Here is a 15,284-nt window from a genome sequence, read left to right on the forward strand (position 1 = left end):
TGCATGTGATCCAGCGTTTACCCAGCTTTAGAGAAGGACCAGCTGCCCTCCTCAACCCCTCCTGCCCCGGATATGCATCCCCACCGTTGGGAAGTCTCCCAAAGTGTGGCCTCCATGCAGCTGTCTGTCCTGGATGTGTGTTTGAGAGGCCCCCATGTCCTCTCTGGGGAAGGATCGGTGTTTTTCTGCTGGGCTTTTCCTGCTGGCCTCTCTCGGCACCAAGAAGGGTGGGGAGGGTGGGTGAAAGCGACCGCGCCCAAGGCTGCCAGTCAGTGAGCTGCACTGACTGGTGCCAACAGAAGAGTGCCAGGAGCTGTGCATGAGGCAGGCCAGGGCTTCCCTTAAAAGGGACCCTAGGAGGAGACCCACGGGTTATTCAGAGAGCATGGCTTCTCCTGGTGACATCTCAGGTGACGCTGTTGTAGCAATCGTGGCCGTGCCCCCAGGACATTTCAGTGGCACCCCCTTCTGTAATTGTAGTTCTGTGATTGTCAGGGCTGGCACTGAAAGCCTCACCCCTCAGTGTCTCCCCTGCGCGGGTGACGGGGGCAGAGCCAGGCATCCTCAGGGGTGATGGGGAGCCTGTGGGTCGGCATGGCATTGTGATGGTCGGTCAGACACCAGGCGGCTGCTGCCTGCCTGGGCGGTGGCTGTGCCTGACAGCAATGGCAGTAGAGGCCGCCCTGCCCTGCCCTGCCATGTGGCCTCCATCACACTGTGCGTCGTCCTCCTGTCTGTGGGATTGTGCCAGCTGAAAGCCAAGTTCCAACCCGTTGAAGTCCAGTGGTAGCTGCTTCCAGAAAGCCAGACAAGCCGCAGAGTCTCCCCTCAGCCACAGAGTGATCAGACCCCAGGGGTTGGCCTGGTGGGCACCAGAGGCATCCCCTGGTCCCTTCCAGACTGTTCTTTTGCAAGTGGCAAGGATGCTGGGTGACAGGACCTCAGATGGGGGTGGCCGTGACACCCCATGTGGCTTCGCATGGCCAGACTGGCCTATAGTGGGGAGACACCATGACACACCCTCCCTGTGCTTGTCCCAGTGTCCCCATGACGAGATGTCCGAGTCAGGCCAGTCTTCTGCAGCCACCACACCCAGCACCACTGGCACCAAGTCCAACACGCCCACATCCTCGGTGCCCTCGGCTGTGGTCACACCCCTCAACGACAGCCTACAGCCCCTGGGGGACTACAGCAGTGGCACCAAGAATGGAAAGCGGGCTCGTGAGAAGCGTAACAGCCGCAACATGGAGGTGCAGGTCACACAGGAGATGCGCAATGTCAGCATAGGTGCGCCACTCTGCCAACCACCCTGCCCCTACTTCCCTGCTGGTGGCCATTGTTGTTGGCCTCAGGGTAGCCACCTGTGCAGGGCGGGAAAGATGGGCCACTGCCAAGTGTCCTGTCAGACTGGGCCCATGCCTCTATCCCCTCCTGCGGGCCTGGGCTGCTCCGTCCACCTAGCTGCACAGGATGGCCCTTTATGATGACCCCCCAGCAGAGGCCATCACGGGGTGACTGTGGTGGTGGAGAGAAACCACTGGCACCCCAACCCCACTCTGCTGTTCCCCCAGGGATGGGCAGCAGTGATGAGTGGTCTGACGTCCAGGACATCTTAGACTCTACCCCAGAGCTCGACATGTGTCAAGAGCCACGCCTGGACCGCACCAGCAACAGGTGTGCTCAACCCACATCCTCACATCCCCAGGTGGAGAGGGTCCCCAGGTCCCTGGGTGGACAGGGTCCCCAGGTGGAGAAGGGTCCCTGAGTGGACAGTGTCCGTGGGTGGACAGGGTTCCCAGGTGGAGAGGGTCCCCGGGTAGAGAGGCCCCAGGCATCCCTCCCACTGCTCAGGGGAGACAATTGGGGGCTTACCCCATTGTCCTACTCATGCCTGATGCTGCAGAGCGGTGCTGGCCTGCAGAGCAGTGGTCTTGGGGCTTGGAGGATCTGGACAGCACAGGTGGGCACTGCCCTCTGACTGCCTCCCATGCATCCTCCCACCAGCCCCACCCAGGGCATTGTGAACAAGGCTTTCGGCATCAACACCGACTCCCTGTACCACGAGCTGTCAACTGCCGGGTCAGAGGTCATCGGGGATGTGGACGAGGGGGCCGACCTGCTAGGTGAGGGTGAGGGTCCTTGCTGCTGATTCTGTATTGCTACACTCTCCTTGGGGGGGTCTGACTCCAGCCATGAAGGAGCTGGTTTCGCAGCTTCCCAGGATATACTCACACCCTCATGACTCACCATGCCATGTCCACGGCTGTCCAGGACACACTTATGCCCTCACGACTCACCACGCAATGCGCACGGCTGTCCCAGGACACGCTCACCCCTCAGGAATCACCATGCCATGCACACAGCTGTCCCAGGACACACTCATCCCTCACGACTCACCACAAGAGCGCACGGCTCTCCGGGACACACACCCTCACGACTCACCACGCCATGTGCACAGCTGTCCCAGGACACGCTTACCCTTCATGACTCACCACACCATGTGCATGGCTGTCCCAGGACACTCTCACACCCTCACAACTCACCGTGCTACGCGCACGGCTGTCCCAGGACATGGTCACAACTCACCACACAGAGAGTACGGCTGTTCCAGGACACTCACGCCTTTACTACTCACCACACAGAGTGCACGGCCGTCCCAGAATACACTCACACCTTTACAACTCACCACACAGTACATGGCTGTGCAGGACATACTCACACCCTCATGACTCACCACGCAACGTGCATGGCTGTCCCAGGACACACTCCTCACGACTCACCACTCAATGCCCATGGCTGTCCCAGGACACACTCACACCCTCATGACTCACCACAGAGTGCACGGCTGTCCCAGGAAACACTCACACCCTCACGACTCACCACACAGAGTGCACAGCTGTCCCAGGATACACTCACCCGTCACGACTCAACACACAGAGTACACAAGCTGTCCCAGGGCACACCTCTCACAACGCACCATACACAGTGCATGGCTGTCCCAGGACATGCACACACCCTCACGACTCACCACAGAGTGCACGGCTCTCCCAGGACACACTCACACCTTCATGACACACCACACAGAGTGCACGGCTGTCTCAGGATACATTCAGCCCTCATGACTCACCACACAATGCGCAGGGCTCACTGGGCTCTGGTGCATCAACAGAGGTGTGTAACATCCCCAAAAGGACCGCGTTCCACCAGTGGGACCCTATTGCTACCCCTGCCCCTCCCAGGCGATCTGCTCTCTTGGCCGTGTTTGAGGGTGACCCTTTGCCGGCTCTTGGCTGTGCGAGGAAAACGCCCAGACAGGTCGGTGCCCTCCCAGCCCCCAGGTCTCCCAGGTCTTCATGCCTGCTAGCCTCCTGATCTCTCCTTCCTCCTGGGATTGCGGGGAATTTGCTGGGAGCCAAGAGCCTTGGGGTTCCACTGCGGCTTCAGCCAGGACAGCTGTGCTCCGAGCCTAAGGGCCTTACGGCAGCCTCTTCCCACAACTGTGAGATGGTGGGGCTGCTGCCTGTTCAGCAGCTTCCAAGGAGAGTATGTCCTGCACGGGGCAGTTGGGGTGTTCTGTTTCCATCAAGGAGGGGTTTGTCCCTCACCTCCCCACAGACTGTCCATCTCCCCAAGGATTCACCATGTGCACACAGGAGGGAGCTGAATGGCCTGTCTGTACTGCTCCTTCCACTGCTGGCCTTTCTGTGGCCATTCCTCCCCTTGAGTACTGGCCTTAGCTTTGTGGCCTCATCTGCAGCCACGCTGTCTGAGCCCTGCCCAAGAGGGCAGGCCAGGCCTCCTGTCTGTCTGGCACTGTGGCTTGCTCAGCTCTGGGGCCTACCCCTCCGCCACTTCCATAGCTGATGGTCTCATTTGGGGTGGGGCCTCCCAGGCGCAGACGTGCCTTTAATTATCTAGGGTGCTCAGCACCTGCACCACCTCCTCCAGAAGCCAAATCTTTTCCAGCCAGTCTTGAGTAAAAAGTGTCCCACTGAAGGCAGCGTACGTTTTTTTAAATTGTGCTTTAAGTGAAAGTTTATAATTCAAGTCAGTTTCTCATACAAAAACTTATACACACATTGTTATGTGACCCTAGTTGCTCTCCCTATAATGTGACAGCACACTCCTCCTCTCCACCCTGTATTTTCCGTGCCCATTCAACCAGCTCCTGTGCCCCTCTGCATTCTCATCTCACCTCCAGACAGGAGCTGCCCACATGGTCTTACGTGTCTCTTGGGCTAAGAAACACACTCCTCACCAGTATCATCTTATGTCTTATAGTCCATTCAATTTTTTATCAGATGAGTTGGCTTGGGGAATGGTTTTAGTTTTGGGCTAACAGAGAGCCCAGGGGCCATGCCTTCTGGGGTCCCTCCAGTCTCAGTCAGAACATTGTCTGATCTTTTTACTAAAATTTGAGTTCTGCATCCCACTGCTCTTCTGCTCCATCAGGGACTTTCTGTTTTGTTCCCTGTCAGGGCAGTCATTGGTGGTAGCCGGGCACCGTCTATTTTTTCCAGTCTCAGGCTGATGGAGTCTCTGGTTTATGTGGCCCTTTCTGTCTCTTGGGCTCACATTTTCCTTGTGTCTTTGGTGTTATTCAATCTCCTTTCCTCCTGGTTGGGCCTAATTGATGCATCTTAGATGGCTGCTTGCTAGCACTTAAGACACCAGATGCCACTCACCAAAGGGCAGCACATGTTTTAATGGAGCGTTTCTTCGCACGTGTTACAGAGCACGTACACACATAGCACACACGCTGTCAGCATGCTGAAATACTCCTCCAGTCAGGGGCAACCACATCTGACACCCTCACGTTGTTCCTTTCTCTCTTCTGTGCATACTTCGGATAATGCCAAGTATATTCAATTTTTAGGCATGTTTTTGTTTTGGGGAAATGTGATATATGCTTATGACAATATTCAGATAATATTGGAAAACACCAAGAAGAGAGTGAAAGCCAAGGAGACCCCCCGTTTCGCAATGACCATTCAAAGCACATGGCTCCAGGGCTTTGAGTGTACTCGCAGGGCCATGCAACTGGCTCCTCCAACCTCAGTGCGTCTTCATCTTCCCAAAAGAAACCCAGACCCTTTAGCAGTCAGTCTCCATTCCCCCGCCCTCCAGCCCCTGGCAACCACTAACCTGCTTTCTGTCTCCACGGATTCAACTACTCTGGCCATTTCACCTAAGTGAACTCATACAGTATGTGGTCCTGTGTGTCTGGCTTCTTTCACTCAGCATCCTGATCTCAAGGTTCATCCATATTAGGGTGTGTCAGGGCTCCATTTCTCATTATGGCTGAGTAGTATTCCGTCATGTAAATGGACCATGGCTTGTTTCTCCACCTGCTGGTGGACACTGGGCTGTCTCTGCATGGGTGGACCATGGCTTGTTTCTTCATCATCTCCTGGTAGACACTGGGCTGTCTCTGCATGGATGGACCATGGCTTGTTTCTCCATCTGCTGACACTGGGCCGTCTCTGCTTTTCTGCCGCTGTCAACAGTGCTGGTGCTGCTCTACTGGTCTCTCACACAATTCCAGCGAGATTCCCAGAAGTAATTAGCACCACACTGCCAGCGTCTGAATGCCTGGCTTGCCCCTCAGCCATGGCACTGCCCATGGGCCCAGGCCACCCTGTGGCCCTTTCAGTCAGCTCTCCCAGGCCCAGTGGTACCTGTGGGTCTCCAGTTACCACCCCTGCACCAGGGCTCTGTCACTGTCTGCAACTCAGGCAGATCCTCCAGACATCACTCTCTTTTGAGTCTCCACACATAGTGAGGAGGGAGAGCAGAGAACCAGAGTGTCGACAGGAGGGAGAGCAGAGAACCAGAATGTCCACAGATAGGAGGGACAGCAGAGAACCAGAGTGTCCCTAGATAGTGAAGAGGGACAGCAGAGAACCAGAGTGTCCACAGATAGGAGAGAGAGAGGAGAACCAGTGTTTACAGATAGTGAGGAGGGAGAGTGGAGAACCAGAAATGGGCCCAGTGGGTCTCACAGAGAGCTCATCAACAGAGCTGGGACAAAAGAGAGGATCTGGTGTGGCAGGAGTTCTGGATAAGGAATGTGTCTGATGAATCCATGGGCCTCAGGAGGTAAATCTGTCTGGTTAGGGAGTGTCTAGTGTTGTCATCTCTGGGAGAAGGCCCAGTCATCAGACGGTACCAGGGCCAGAACCTGGGGCAGCGTGTGGCGTGGACCACACCTGGTAAATGACCCAGTGTGGCTGAGGTCAGCTGCTCCTGGGACAGAGGCATGAACGTGTCCTGAGGACCTGTACCAGGACCCAGAGCTCAGAGCTGCCTCCTTGTACCCAGGCTGGACAGTGCGCTCCCATGTGGCTCCGAAGCAGGACACAGCCACCTTGGGGCTCTCAGTTTGGGTGAAACAAGACCTTCCTTAGGAGGAGTGAACCTTCTGGGGCCTTTCTAGAGCCCCGCATGTAGCGCATGTGCTTAAGCCTGGCAGCACTGAGAGCCAGAAGGGGGCTCGTGTCTCCGCCATCCACCAGCTGCAGACACACACGGGGGCGTGCCATCCAAGCAGGAGCGTGGGGAGCACCGTGCCCTCTCAGCCATTGCTGCTTTTTGCTGGGGCCTCTGTCAGGCCAGTGTCTGGCCCTACTGGAGTAAGGGTCTGATGGGGTCCCATCCCCCACCATCTCTGTGTGTCTGGGATTCATCTTCTTGAGGGCCAGACAGCCCAAGTTCTATTGTGGGGCAGTCAAGCAGGAAGAGATCGGGACCTGGTCTATTCTGTAGTCTTGATTTCGTGACAGTTTTTCTCCATGGGAAAGCCCTGTGAGTTGAGGGACACAGCAATGCCCCATCCAGGTATGGTCAGTGGCGGCTGCCTCGAGCACCATGCCTCTCTCAGCATTGTGACTGTGAACTCCCTTGGCAACGAGGGAGGACAGGACTCTGGTGGGGCATATGTCACAGTTCATCAAATCTAGGACATCACCGATTTAGACACATCATTATTTTAGGAGCCTCAGTGAAAGAAAACAATGGTTACAAATTAAACTCTCACATGCCATTGATTGTAAGAGCCATTGCAATTTCAGAAATGTTCAAATGAGAAAAAGAGCGCCTTAGGATTTTTTTTTTTTTAGGATTGGCGTGATGGGGGAGCACGAGGACTACCATTTACTGAGTGCAGTGGTTAAGAGCTCGGCTGCTAACCAAAAGGTCGGCAGTTCGAATCCACCAGGCGCTCCCTGGAAACACTATGGGAAGTTCTGCTCCATCCCATAGGCTCAACGTGAGTTGGAATCAGCTTGATGGCAGTGGTTTTTTTTTTTTTTTTAGCAAGTGCCGGTCCCATGCCAATGCCTCTCCTTACACTGTATCAGGGAGTTTTGCAGCAACCCTGCTCTAAGGAGATGACTTTTCCATTTAAAAAGTGAAGAAACTCAAACTCGAAGTTAAGCAACTTGCTCTGCATCATTTAGTTTGAATCTAGAATTCTAACACCGGCTGACCCGCTTTCAAAGCCAGTTTTCATTCTTCTCTGCCATGCTGTCATCAAGCTGGATCCTACCCAGAGCTATAACCAAAGCCATAAGATTTCTAGAAGTAACCCTGAGAAACATCACATGAAAAGAGAATGATAGCCCTGAACTGAACGACATAAAAGAAGCCTTAAATAAATAGAAAACATAGCACGTTCTTGGATGAAAGATCGAGCTTTGCAACATCACAAATCAGTCCAGTAGTCACTTCATTCAGTACCAGTAAAAATGCCTGTGGATTTTTTTGGGGAACTCGATGAATGGATTCTGAAGTTTATCCAGAAGAGTAACTGTGTGAGAATAGCCTAGAAATTTTTGAAAAAGAACAAGGTTGCAAGATCACCATCCCAGGTATCAAACATGTCATAAAGTTACAGTAACAGAAGCCAGGTGTTCTGGGGCAGTCATCAGTAATTGTGTGAGCTCACTAGCAGGAAAAGTTGAGAAAAACCTGGATACGTATGGAAATTTAGTCCAGGATAAGTATGGCATTTCAATTATTGGGAAATGGGTGGCTTATTCCATAAATGAACTAGATTAACTGAAGAGCCATTTGAAGAGCCAAAGTCTGATCCCAACTTCATACCATAAATAAAAAACTGAGTTCCAGGTGGATTGAAGATCTAGACATGAAAACACAATGATAATAGAATTGGAAAAGAATATTGTAGAATATTTTTACAGTCTGGGCTTTTCTCTACATGACGAAAGCCATAAAGGAAAATATTGATGGAATTGAACCCCAGGTCTCCCGCGTGGAAGGCAAGAGTACTACTACTGAACTACCACTGCCCTCTTACATATATGTACCTGTTGACCCGTTGCCATTAGGTTGATTCCCACTCATGGTGACAGAGTGTAGAACAGAGTAGAACTGCCCCATAGGGTTTCCAAGGAGTGACTGGTGGATTCAAACTGCCGACCTTTTGGGTAGCAGCCATAGCTCTTAACCACTGCATCACCAGGGCTGTTTTACGTATACGAGAGCTCCATAATTAAAATAATTCACATGAAATAGAAAATGGGTGGAGGATAAAATAGGCAACTCGGAGAAGATAACAAATAAGAGTGTCCAGTTCAGAGGTGATAAAGGAGTGAAAGTGAGGAGAAAATAGAGATCGCCCTTTTCCCCGAGTGACTTGGCAGCAATGAAGAACATCAAGACCATCCGGCACACAGCGGGCAGGGCAAGGCCCAGTTGCTCTGCACCTGCGTGGGCGGGGGCAGCACAGGGAGCCCCGGGAGGGGCAGTTTCTCGGCTCAGAGGGACCACCTGCCCCACACAGGACACGCCCACAGGATGCCCTTGCAGCTCTCTGAGGGCCCTAGATACCTGTTAGAGGGACGAGTGGTGGCAGAGCCCTGGAGAAAAGGACCGCCTCAAGCTGAAGGTAATCGTGGATCCACCACGGGAAGAGCTTGGCAGTGCTGCGTTCAGCGGAAAAAGCATTTTCCCAGAGAGGGTGGTGGTGCCTTCCTGTCTTAAATTCTTCAAGAGTTGCCCTTGATCTAGAAAGAGGCCTGAGAAGAGAATATCAGATGTCAACAGTGGTCACTGGGGGAGTGGAATTGAGAGAAGGGGCACCCATTTTTTCATCTGTCCACTTTATTATTAGAATTTTTATGATCAATTGTGCATTTCATAATTTAAGTGACTTTTGAGACCGTTTCCCTTCCTGTATGAAATGGGCCAAGTCTTCTCTGGTGGAGAAGGAAGCGTTGTCTCCAGTCGCTTCTCATTTTCCCATTGGGCAGAGGAGAGACCCAAGTGGGGACTTCAGACCCCAGCCCTGTACCGCCACTCCCTGCAGCCCCTTCCCTGCAAGGTCCCCTCCCCCATGCACCCCTTTCCACTCACTCCTCCCCCACACTCCCTGTTTGGTCATCTCCCCCTTCCTGCAAAGTGGAGCCCGTGCTCATGTCCTGTCTTCTGGTCATTGCTCCCCTGAGGGTCCCATTAAGACCTAGGCCTGACTCAGGGCCCACAAGCCCAGCCTGCCCCTCAGGGGCCGCCGTCTTGGGGAGAAGTGACCAATAGCTCCCTCCAGGTCACTCTGGGTTCCTTTAGGCTGGAAACCATTGGGGCCCTTTGCTGAGCATATGCATGTACGGGTATGCACCATGCCCACAGTCCGCATGCGTATGTGCACACCACACACATGCACACACACTAGACATGCACATGTGCATATACACAGTATACACACACATGCACACTTCCCTTCACAGGCCTGAGCCATAGCCGTGGGGTCTGCAGAAGCCCAGCCCTGCTGACACAGGGCAGCTGAGAGAATAGAAGTGGTGGCCAGACTAGATTCCTGGCCTTTGGGCACTTGTTGGGAGGGGGCGGTGGCATGGGCCTCTACCCCGGGCTGTGTGTGCAGTCAGGCGGTCGCACCAGCTCATCGCAGCGGTCTGTTCTCTGTACCGCCTCTGTCGGTTCCAGTCCACTGACTCTGTCTGCTTCCTTCCCCATCTGCACTTTGCTGGACGCGGCCCAGGGGAGTTCTCAGGTGTGTATCTCCTGTCCGTCCTCCCCACTCGTAGCCCAGGTTGGGGGGGGTCACACATGGGACACTCCCCTGCTGCTGTCCAGTCCTCGCTGGCTGTGTGCCTGGTCCCTCCCGACTCTGTCCAGCTGCCTGGTGCCCCGGCCCCCCAGCAGCCTACTCCCCTGCCCCCAGCTCCTGCACTGCAAGCTCATGCCAGCCTGCTCCCCACCTCCAGGCCTCCCTGTCTGGAACCACTGCTGCTAGCCTCTCCTCCAAGCCCAGAAGGCCCCACACACCGTTCCTTAAGGTCTTCTCAGCCACTGAGTGTGCAGCCAGCAGACTGGACAGTGGCAGACGGCCCCCTCTCCCTGCTCCTGGGGTGCCCCAGGAGTCAGGGGGCTGCCCACTCTGCACAGGACACCTCTCCCCATTGGGCAGACAGACACAGCCTGGTCCCTCTTCCCCACCTAGCCTCACCCCCCTGTGTTGGCAGTGACCCCTTCCCTCAGCCACACACCCACCTGGCTCTGGAAGGAGGTGTCCACTGGCCCCAGCTTCTCCTCATCAGGCACACCCCATGCCCCCTGCCTTGTCCTTGTCCTGGGGGCAGCCCCAGAGATAAACTCGAGGGCTTTTCTGGAAGGAGTGGCCAGCCCCATCCTGTCTCCTGCCCCATCCAGTGCCTCCTGCTCCCACCCCTAACCCAGTACACCTCACCCTGAAAGACTGCCCCCTGCTGTTGACCACAGGCTTAATGCGCTTGTCTTCTCTCCCTCCACCCTGCCCTGCTTGCCGTCTCCCGTGGGATTGGGACGGCTCCCGTAGTGCGCGATGATTTTTTTGGTAAGGCAAAGGCCGTATTTCTGTGTGCTCCTCCCCATCTTATCATGCTTCATGTGCTGTTTGCTCTATTCTGCATGGTGGCAGTGGCGGCGGGTTCAGCAGGCCCTCAGGGGTGGTCCGTGGGGTGGTCTGCTTGGCAGCTGCCTCTTCTCCACCAGGGCCCCTCACAACTGCCAGGCCTGAGGGACCAAGGTGCTTCCTGGGGCAGGAAGCAGCCTCATTAGCCCTTCCGAGGCTCTGAATTCAGTGCAGGCTGCCCCCCCACCCCAGCCCCCTCGGCCTGCCTAGATAAGCCCAGTGCTGCTGCTGGGGGTGGGGCAGGCAGGACCTCACTGGAGCTGGGCAGGGCCCTGAAACCAAGCCCAAGGCTTGGGGAGGGGGGCAGGTGTACGTGTGTGGATAGATGTGACCTTGTTCTGTGGTGGCATTAGGAAGTAAAGAGTCAAGTGACTGGAGACCCAGATGTGGGTGCTCAGGCAGGCTGGTCTGGGGCTGTCAGGGGGCGGCACCAGCTCTGGCCCTTTGGGCTGTGTGCTGCCTGTTGTGACCTCCACCTGCAGCTCCTCTGAGGCAGCCCCAGGGGCTCTGTCCTCCTCACTCCCCCGTGTCTTCTGCTGATCTGTCCCCTGCAGGGTTGTGAGGAGCCCCGGGCCATCCTATCTCCTGGGGAGGGCTTTCTCTGAGTTCTGTGCTGTCCCTGTCACCACACTTCTGAAGGGGGCTCCAAAAGTGTTCCCCTTGTGATGGCCTTGGTGACCACTGAGCTGGGGGGTGATGTTGGGGGGCCACCGGGAGGCCATATGTGCACCAACATCCGGAAGTAGAGAGAGAGCTGCAAGAACCACACTGAGGTGCCTCCCCAGCCAAGGAGTGACCCCTGGGCTGCTGTGCCCTCAGTCAGCGGGGACCCTGCTCAGAGCCCCCTGGGGTCCTTCCAGTGACTCAAAGGTGCTGGTGGCAAGGCTGCTGGGAGACAGGGAGCACCCTCTCCACTTTGTATGCCCCTTCCTGAGGCCCTGCCTAGCTGTAGATGGGGACTCAGCCTGTCCGCCCCTCCTGCCGCCTAAGCATCGGTCACCACGTTAGCTGTCCCAGGGGCTTCTTTGGGGCAGGGTCTGTCTGTGCAGGGCTGGGACAAACCCACCCCTTCTGTTTCAGGGATGGGCAAGGAGGTGGGCAACCTACTGCTGGAGAACTCACAGCTGCTGGAGACTAAGTAAGGGCCCCTCTGCACACCCTGTTGCTGCATTCCCCACCACTGACCTGCCCTCCTGGGGGTGGGCGACTCCCGGCTCTGAGCCTTGAATCTGTGTGCTCCTTGGGGTGGCTATCTCTGTAGTGGAAAGGTCTTGGGAGCAGGTTTCTTGAGGGATTTCCTTTGGAAGATTATTTTCAGGATCCTTCAACTGGGTTGGCCATAGAGCTTAGTATCCCGAGGGGATGCTTGTAAGAAAGGATTTCTTATCACTGTGGCATTGGGCACGGGCGTAAGCCAGGACAATCCTGGGTAGATCAGGACATGGTGTCCCTGCCTTACCCATGATGCGGGTTCCCCTGCTTTTCCCCGGGATGGGGTCTTCACATTTCCCCCGGGGTGCAGGGTTCCTGCCTACATCCAGGCCATGGCTTCACAGATACACAGTGGAGATAGCCCTTCTGAAGGCCCCCTCGCTTAACGTGTCCTTTTGCTTTTCAAAGGAATGCTCTGAATGTGGTGAAGAACGATCTGATTGCCAAGGTTGACCAGCTGTCAGGGGAGCAGGAGGTGCTGAAGGGGGAGCTGGAGGCTGCCAAGCAGGCCAAGACCAAACTGGAGATCCGGATCAAGGAGCTGGAGGAGGAGCTGCGGAGGTCAGGGTGGGGTGCTGTCTGGCAGAAGGGAATGCCCTCCAGAGCTTGCCAGGGGAGGTGGGCCTCCCCCAGCAGGACCCCTCCACCCCATTCTCCCCAGCCCTAAGCCTCTGAATGATCCCTGTCCCTGCTTCAGTCCTGGCTTATGTTGACCCCCTGATCTCTCAGATGCTGTTCTGAGCCCTTTACCCACCCCCTCACCCCCACTCCCACTCCCACCCTCACATCTCCCACTGGGGCCCTCGATTCTCGGGAGTCCCAGTGCAGGGATATGGCTGTGCTCAGGCTCCGGGGAGTCCCCTTCAGAGGGAGGGAGGAAGGTGGGGAGCTCCAGGACCCCTGCACACCCACCTCCCTCCCAGGTTCCGGTCAGCCCAGGTTTCCTACCAGCTGTGGGCCCTGCTCTTCCCACCTGGCCCACTTGCTTCCTGGGGAAAGACCCTGCATTTATGTGAGTGGGAACCAGCCCCACCTGGAGACAGGCCTGGGACAGCCTCCTCCCACATCTGACCACCTAGTGCAAGCCACAGGACCCAGGCCTGGGCTTCTGGGGACAAGGGGGGCGGTGGGGGGATGGCCTTCACCGCCCCCCCCCCCACGGCCCCTGCTCACCTGCAGAGTGAAGTCTGAGGCCATCACTACCCGACGTGAGCCCAGAGAGGAGGTGGAGGATGTAAGCAGCTGTCTCTGTACAGAACTGGTACATCCCACCATTCCCCTGGGGGAGGGCGGGGGGCTTGGGACCCTTGTTCTCCTGCGCCTCTGGGCCCTCGGTGCCCCTCCCACAAACTCTTCACACCCTACCCTCGGGGACTCCCACCTGCAGGGTAACCAGTAGTCTTGGGTTTGGGAAAGTTCTCAGACACAGTTTCTGCCCAAAGACGAAGCTGGGCCCACAGCCACCAGGTCCTAGTGGTCACAGATGTGTCTCCGGCCCCATCTGCCCACACCCCCGACACTGCACCTTGCTGAGTGAGGTTTCAGGAACGGTGCCAACATGACTGTCCTGGGGAAAGCCTATGCCCGCAGTGCAGCCACCCCTCCCTTGGGGTCTGTAGCTTGAGTGTCTTCCTCATGGGAGGACCTGCTGCCTCTCCTCCGGACCCTGAGCCAGGGCAGGGGAGATACAGCTTAAGGCCTCTCACCCCCGAAGGCTTTGCTGGCTGGGGCGAGGATCTGTCCTGCCCGGACGTTGTAATAGGGCACCCAAAAAAGAGGACCCTCCAGACAGACATCCAGGAGAAGAAGCAGGCTGGGAGGTCGCCCATGCCCCCAGTACCTGCAGAGCGCAAGGGGCTGGCATTCAGGCCTCGGCCTCCCCTTGTTGGGCTCAGGGCATAGAGCTTACTGATGGCGGACCCAGGCTGAGCCCTCCCTAGAACTTCTCCCCATCACCTTGCGCCAGGCCCCCTTGTCAGCCTTCACCAGAGGCCCTGCAGTGTCCGGGGACCTGTAGGAAACCCCCGCACCCTGGCCTGCGGGGGCAGTGGGCTGTGAGCTGGCTCCCAGGCACCCCTCACCACTGCCCTGCCTCCTCCCCACACAGGACAACATTCCCATGGCCCAGCGGCGCCGCTTCACACGCGTGGAGATGGCTCGTGTGCTCATGGAGCGGAACCAGTACAAAGAGCGGCTGATGGAGCTGCAGGAGGCCGTGCGGTGGACTGAGATGATCAGGTGAGAAGAGGAGCACCCTGGGCCGGAGCTTCCCTGGAAGGAAGTGTCGGGTCACTCAGCTGCCCTGGGCCCCTCTGGGAAGTGCTGGTGACCCCCGGTCTAGAGCTGGGACCTGGGTCCTGGGTGCACGAGCACCAGCCGGGGTGGAAGTCATTGGGGTGGTCTGTGGCAAGCCAGTATTCTCCCTGTACCCCTCCCTGCAGAGCTTCTCGAGAGCACCCATCTGTCCAGGAGAAGAAGAAGTCCACCATCTGGCAATTGTAAGTGGCGAGGCAGTGGGTGACCAGGTGGGCTAGGGGAGGTGGGGGCTGCACACCTGGGAGCTGGCCCTCACTCCTTGCACCCCTCCCTCTGGCAGCTTCAGCAGGCTCTTCAGCTCTTCCTCCAGCCCACCACCAGCCAAGCGTGCCTACCCCTCAGTGAACATCCACTACAAGTCGCCCACCACCACTGGCTTCAGCCAGCGGCGCGGCCACACCGTGTGCCAGATCTCAGCTGGGAGCCGTCCCCTGGAGTTCTTCCCTGAGGAGTGAGTGCCCCATCTGCCCTGCCCCCAGAACTAGGGGCCCCACTGCCTTGCCCATCCCCCAACAGGACTGGGCACCCCCCGCCTTGTGCATCCCTGCCCCCCAGGGCCTGGCGCCCAGGTTGGGTTTCTTCCTAGGGAATGCATTTGTGTGGAATTTTGGGTTTTTCTGGGTTTTGTAAGCCAAGCCTTGGGATCTGGGCAGTCCAGGCAGCAAGGAATACATGTGCCTGGGGCAGAGGCCCTAGGACTGTACTGGAGGGTGCTGCCAGCTGAGCCCTGGATGGACCTGAGTGTCCCCTGTGCTGGGGAGCCACCCCTGGCTCCCAGCAAATGGGCACCTGGCTGAGCAGTACAGACCTCAGTGTCTGAAGAAGG

At 56.7% G+C, this 15,284-nt stretch overlaps 1 protein-coding gene across 11 annotated transcripts in view; it reads left to right on the forward strand.

The window, feature by feature from the left end:
* The window catches only part of MAPK8IP3 (mitogen-activated protein kinase 8 interacting protein 3), a 50,642-nt gene that overhangs the window by 28,347 nt on the left and 7,011 nt on the right, over positions 1–15,284 (forward strand). For 7 of the 11 annotated variants that reach the window (XM_064295343.1, XM_023557542.2, XM_064295342.1 and 4 more), the window contains 10 exons: positions 1,041–1,287; positions 1,572–1,674; positions 2,005–2,123; positions 10,019–10,030; positions 12,011–12,068; positions 12,551–12,703; positions 13,322–13,403; positions 14,250–14,380; positions 14,584–14,640; positions 14,739–14,909. In XM_064295343.1, the coding sequence (XP_064151413.1) occupies positions 1,041–1,287; positions 1,572–1,674; positions 2,005–2,123; positions 10,019–10,030; positions 12,011–12,068; positions 12,551–12,703; positions 13,322–13,403; positions 14,250–14,380; positions 14,584–14,640; positions 14,739–14,909 (1,133 nt within the window). Of the gene's footprint in view, positions 1–1,040; positions 1,288–1,571; positions 1,675–2,004; positions 2,136–10,018; positions 10,031–10,834; positions 10,853–12,010; positions 12,069–12,550; positions 12,704–13,321; positions 13,404–14,249; positions 14,381–14,583; positions 14,641–14,738; positions 14,910–15,284 lie in introns of all 11 variants that reach the window. The other 4 variants (XM_064295344.1, XM_064295346.1, XM_010597426.3 and 1 more) reach the window with 3 other exon arrangements.

Source organism: Loxodonta africana, chromosome 12, assembly GCF_030014295.1.
Source record: "Loxodonta africana isolate mLoxAfr1 chromosome 12, mLoxAfr1.hap2, whole genome shotgun sequence".
In the NCBI taxonomy this organism is placed as follows: Eukaryota; Metazoa; Chordata; class Mammalia; order Proboscidea; family Elephantidae; genus Loxodonta; species Loxodonta africana.